Below are 6,000 nucleotides of genomic sequence, written 5' to 3'. Positions count from 1 at the left end.
GGATTCTGATCTGGTCAGTTCAGTATCAGAGGGGGTTGTTAATCAGTTTCAGCTGCTTTGGTGTTAATGAAATTAACAGCAGGTGCACTAGAGGGACAACACTGAGACAACCCCCAAAACAGGAATGGTTTTACAGGTGGAGGACACTGACAGTTTTCCCTCACCATCTTTTCTGACTGTTTTTTCACTAATTTTGCATTTGGCTAAGGTCAGTGTCACATGAGGCAATACCTGGACCCTACAGAGGTTGCACAGGTCGTTCAACACCTCCAGGATGGCACATCAAAGCATGCCATTGCCAGAAGGTTTGCTGTGCCTCCCAGCACAGTCTCAAGAGCATGGAGGAGGTTCCAGGAGACAGGCAGTTACTCTGCACAGGGCTATAGAGGTCCCTAACCCATCAGTAGGATGAGTATCTGCTCCTGTGTGCCAGGAGGGTCAGAAGGAGCCCTGCCAGAGCTACAAAATGACCTCCAGTAGGCCACTGGTGTGAATGTCTCTGACCAAACAATCAGAAACAGACTTCATGAGGATGGTCTGAGTGGACCCTGTGCTCGCTGCTTGATACCATGGAGCCCATTTGACATTTGCCAGAAAATACCAGAATTAGCAGATTGACCACTGGTGCTCTGTGCTTTTTACAGATCAGTGCAGGTTCACCCTGAGCATGTGGCAGATGTGAAAGGGTCTGGACAAACTAGGGAGAACGTTGTGCTGCCTGTAACATTGTTCAGCATGACTAGTTTGGTGATGGGTCAGTGATGCTCTGGGGAGGCATAACCATGAAGATGAGATGCACAGACCTCTGCAGGCTAGGCAATGGCACCCTGGCTGCCATTAGGTATGAGGATGAAATCCTTGGACCTATTTTCAGACCCTACGTTGGTGCAGCGAGTCCTGGGTTCCTCCTGGTACACCACAATGCCCAGTCTCATGTGGCAAGAGTGTGCTGGCAGGAGCTCAGTGATGCTATGGTCCAGATCTAGGAGGAGATCCCCCAGGACACCATCCAGCGTCTCATTAGGAGCATGCCCTGACATTGTCAGGCATGCATACAAGCATGTGTGGGCCATACAAACTACTGAATACCATTCTGAGTTGCTGCAATGAAATTGCAGAAAAATGGACAAACCTGCTGCATCACTTTTTCACTTTGATTTTCAGGGTGTCTTTAAATTCAGCTCTCTGTAGGCTGATAATTTTCATTTCCATCAAATGATGTGGCAGCTTTTCATTCCTAATATTTTTCATTCCCAGTCCGTATCAGTATAGCTATCCAGCATGATTTTTTTTCTCATAGAGATCTGATGTGTTTTCAAAATGTTCTTTCAATCTTTTTGAGCAGTGTATGTTCATACGGTCATTATTAGAGTGAAACATGCCAGGGATCAGATCTCTTCTGGAATATCGTGGAGATCTGAAAAAGGGAGAACAAATGTGAATTCAGACTTACAATATTTACAAGAAGTACTGAAATACAACATTTCAGTACAGTGGTATCAAGATTTAACATGTTACAAGTTTTAATCCAGTATATTATTTTGGAACTAAGTTAAACATCATATGTTTTGCTTGAAGGATGACTATCCCATCACAAGGGCTGGGGTCACAAAGGTAGTTAAACTCTTTGGTGGCTGGACTTCACGGTCGGAGGAGAATCGCCCCAAGTTCCTCTAAGGCTCTGAATGTTGTGGGGCTGTTCTGGTTTACACAGTTTTGCAACACTACATGGAAACTGAGATAGTAGCTCTGGATTGGCAAGTTGACATGAGGGTCTTTGTATAAAAATTTGTCATTGTCGGAAAAACACTTTGTGTTCTGTATGTAACCTAACCTTTGGAGCTTTCAGAGGCGGTCCCATCATCTTCATCATCATCTGATGTCACGTATACATCTAGGTCAATGGCTTGCTGGAGGTTTGACTGGTGGACAGATTCTTGATTGGCTCGCATGTTATCGACTCCAGTAGAGACCTCTTTTTCTGGCTGCATTGACAGCTAGAAAAGAGCAAAGAAACATGGGCAATAGGTGCCAGTCCTAGGTGCTAAACCTGATAATCAGTCTTTCCCCTTAAAGATATTTCTCTAAAGAGTAGAATACAGTCAATTTATAAAAACCAACATCAGCTTTCTCCTTATGGTTGAGCAGGGTCTTGACTGGCTCTCGGGGAGTTTACCTGACAGATTTGATTACTGTGATAGTATCAGGGTTGTCTATCGTTGGGACTCAGACTACAACTTCTTCAAAAGTCTCTGCAAAAATGATGGTGCTGAGGATACATGACATGCTTATTTACTAGAAAGTGTGAATAAATAGATGCTACAGTGTTGCATGGAAGTGTGGGGTCCAGTGTTTAAAGACTGGAAACTAAAAGTAGCTTGAAACGCATTTCTGTGTGCTAAAAGTTATTAGAGCCTATTCATTTTAAATATATTGTTTAAAAACTGGGTCTTGTTGCCCCTTTAACATTATCATATTTCAGTATAATTGAACTTACCTGAGAGGCCTGCTCCCCATACTGCTGCGACGCATGTGCAACCCCACTAGTCACTTTCATTTGTCGGACCTGCCTCTCCAGCTCAGCCCGGGCCCTCTCGCTGTCTTTGAACCGATTCTCTGCATCCCTCAGTCTCAGCAGCTCTTCCTGCAGAAGGCTATGTTGTCTCTGCAAAAGCGCCAGCTCTCCTATGGTTGACAATACAGTAGCTTCTCGATGTCCTCCATCTCGCCACAGAGGGCGCCATACTTCACTTGGAGACACAGTGCCCTGTGCCTGCAGCAACAGCTCCAAGATTGAGTCTTGCTTAATAACAGCACCCTGCCAGAGAGGACGGAGAATTCAGTGTCAGATATTTTATGGGCGGGGAGAGAATAAAATTTGAAACAGAAGTATACAGAGCCAAGTAGATCAGACTATTATATACACATATTTCAGCTGAACCCCCAATGATTATTGTGGATCATGTTTATAGTTTCTTCCATTTTGTTGGCATCTCGTTGTGTTTGATCTTCAAACAATATTTTACATAAAGCAAAGGCAAAGTTTTAGCTCATTATTTTTTAGGCCATATAAACAGCCTTGAAACAGTGTGCACTGCCTCAGAGTTTGTACAGAGAATTTTGTACAAACTCTGTACAGCTGAAGGTGTGGTAGGTGTGTTAGAGGAAGCACTATTGAATGGAACTTGCAGACACTGTCTCACTTACTCCTGAAGTGTTTATTAAATTAAAATGTTTTGGTCTATTATCAGGTCTTGTGATGTATATTTAAAAGTCAGGGTTTATGTGCATGTTTGTTGGACTGTATGCACCTGTTGTTAAGTCCTACAGTATGTGAAAGGTGCATTGCAGTTGTTTTAGGTGGTCAAGATTTAATTTACTTGCTCAAAGTTTAGTGACTGGGCACCGTCATAATGAATCTCCTCCTGCCGTGTGTCGTGTCATGAAAATCCTTCTGCAGTAGTGATGGAACTGTTTTCTTTGTATTCAGCTCACCTGATCCACAAGGCTGTGTTGTGAACCTTTAGAACATGTGGGCTGGTATAGAACTGTGCAAGTTCTGGTGGAACCAGAAAGCTCACCAAAGCTCACTGAAAAGATTCAATTTACCCTTTGAGGATGTGCAAACTTATCTCACTTCTGCTTGATAATAAAGACACCCACAAGACAAGGGTCCCCTCTTTCCCCCTTGCTTTGTGATCTTACTATTAAACTGTTAATTTCTTCACACCAGTATCAAACTTTTCAGGGGATACCTCATGGGAAGGTAACATACAAGCCAACCTTGTATGCCAATGATCTTCTTTTATTTGTTAGTAATCCTGAGTCCTCAATACCACCCAGAACAGCTGAATCTGTTATAGCTGCAAAGGGTGGACTGACATTACATTAAAACATGTGGATTAAGAGTGGGATGTCAAGTTCATGTGCACGTGAAGGCAGACGTGTAAATATTTTTGGCAATATCGTGATATCGATTGCATATTTGCATCCTTTGATCAGCTGACAGTGAAATTTAAACTGCTGTGCACCCACTTTTTTTTTATATCTCCAGGTGAGAAATTTTGTAAAGAAATAATACTGCTCTTTTCCTAACATACTCTTGGCTAGCACAGTAGATAATTTAGTGTCTCTTGGTGTTAAACATAAGAGCACTGTTTTCCAGATTTATGGAATGATTGATGAGATAGGTGCTTAATCATTTGGAATAGGACTTAGATGTTCCACTTTCAGATGCATCTTGGAATGTGGTTCACAAGGAAGTACACACTTCTTCTCCTTGCGCTAGACACGGGCTGTTACAGTTTAAAACTGTGCATCAACTCTAATATGCTTAAGCTAAATTAGCCAAAATTTGTCCTCTCTAGTTCTTCTCTCAGTCCTTGGTACTTCTCATTCTTCTCATGTTCCTTCTGATGTTCCTATCACTCTCTATTGCTACATCCATCACTATGGTATTCTACCCACAGGATCTTAGCTTGTTCATTCTAAACCACCTTTGGGGGTGTGTCCCACTTAGACCTCAGGACTTCCAGGTCATACTCAGCACAGATGTTCCTGTATACTACTCCAGCCACTTGGTTATGGCATTCCATGTATGCCCTGCCTGCTAGCATCTTGAGCCCTGCTGTTACATGTTGAATTGTCTCAGAGGCATCGCTGCACAGCCTGCACCTGGGTCTTGCCTAGTGTCGTAGCCTCTTATGATGATGATAAGTGGGCTACTGGAACAAAGATACTGCATAGCTGGACACGAGATGAAAATTGCTGGAATTCCCACTCACACTCCAGCTGGTCTTTTGTCCTCCAAGCTCGGGTCCTCAACCAGAGGACTGGGAGCTTGAGGGTCCTGTGCAGTATCTTGGCTGTTCCTAGATGAGAATCAGGAACTGTTGGAATGCTACAACACATGTAACCCCATTGAAAGGAGTTACATGAAGAGGATTTGGGACCTCTGGATTCTTTGATACCCAACATCCAGACTGGCAAATATATGCATGTATGTGGACCATTCTACTGAACTGGTTCAAACTCAGAGTTGGAATATGATTAAAATTCGTATTCTCTTTTATCAAAACTTTTACCAGATATCAGATATTGCTCTGTATTTAAAGGACACATATTTAGTAATGGACTCACACGTCATTCTAAAGAGCTCACTGAATTTGAGTATGGTACTGTAATAGGACGCCACTGTTGTAAAAAGTCAATTCATGAAATTTTTTCCCTCCTAGATATTAGGAGGGATTAACTGTAAAGTGGAAGTGTTTAGGAACCACAGCAAGTCAGCCATGAAGTTACAGAGCAGGGATACCATAGAGTATGTCGTATACCATATGGTGAGCTATGTGCTGTTGCATGTTAATAATAGAAAAACTTACCTGGAGTGCGTGGAGATAAACACTGAGATTTACCAGCCTCTGACAGATCTCCTGTCAAACACAAGCACCATATTTATTACCAGTTTCTGTTGCAAACACACTTTAGAGATACTTAAAGAATCATACTTTTACTTACCATCAACGGTGGCTTGTCTTGCCTCTTCATGCAGTCCTTTAATGGATAAAAACATATTCCACATGCAACAGAGAAAATGAGAACGATAGAACCACAGTTATTATACACTGCTCAAAAAATGAAAGGAGCACTTGTTAATCAGAGTTTAGCATCAAGTCAGTTAAACTTCTGGAATATTGATCTGGTCAGTTAAGTAGCAGATTTTTTCAGTTTTCATTTGGCTAAGGTCAGTGTCACTACTCGTAGCATGAGGTGATAACTGGACCCTACAGAGGTTACACAGGTAGTTCAATTCCCCCAGGATGGCACATCAATACATGCCATTGTCAGAAGATTTGCTGTGTCTCTCAGCACAGTCTCAAGAGCATGGAGGAAATTCCAGGAGACAGGCAGTTACTCTAGGAGAGCTGGACAGGGCTGTAGAAGGTCTTTAACCCATTTCCTGAACTTTTATTCACTTCATTGGTGTCAAAGATGAGCATT

General features: G+C 42.4%; 1 protein-coding gene across 1 annotated transcript in view; it reads right to left on the bottom strand.

Annotated features, from left to right (window-relative positions):
* Positions 1 to 328: 328 nt before the first annotated feature.
* arhgef2a (Rho guanine nucleotide exchange factor (GEF) 2a) overlaps positions 329 to 6,000 on the bottom strand; it is a 38,856-nt gene continuing 33,184 nt past the window's right edge. The window contains exons 19-23 of the mRNA XM_030740824.1: positions 5,518 to 5,553; positions 5,382 to 5,432; positions 2,498 to 2,818; positions 1,835 to 1,997; positions 329 to 1,417 (exon numbers count right to left, since the gene is read on the bottom strand). Coding sequence (XP_030596684.1) covers positions 1,389 to 1,417; positions 1,835 to 1,997; positions 2,498 to 2,818; positions 5,382 to 5,432; positions 5,518 to 5,553 — 600 coding nt within the window. The 3' untranslated portion in view covers positions 329 to 1,388. The remainder of the gene's footprint in view (positions 1,418 to 1,834; positions 1,998 to 2,497; positions 2,819 to 5,381; positions 5,433 to 5,517; positions 5,554 to 6,000) is intronic.

The sequence above is a fragment of the Archocentrus centrarchus genome, chromosome 11 (genome assembly GCF_007364275.1).
Source record: "Archocentrus centrarchus isolate MPI-CPG fArcCen1 chromosome 11, fArcCen1, whole genome shotgun sequence".
Classification (NCBI taxonomy): Eukaryota; Metazoa; Chordata; class Actinopteri; order Cichliformes; family Cichlidae; genus Archocentrus; species Archocentrus centrarchus.
Note: the sequence above shows the minus strand (reverse complement) of the source record. Positions and strands in the feature narration are given on the sequence as shown.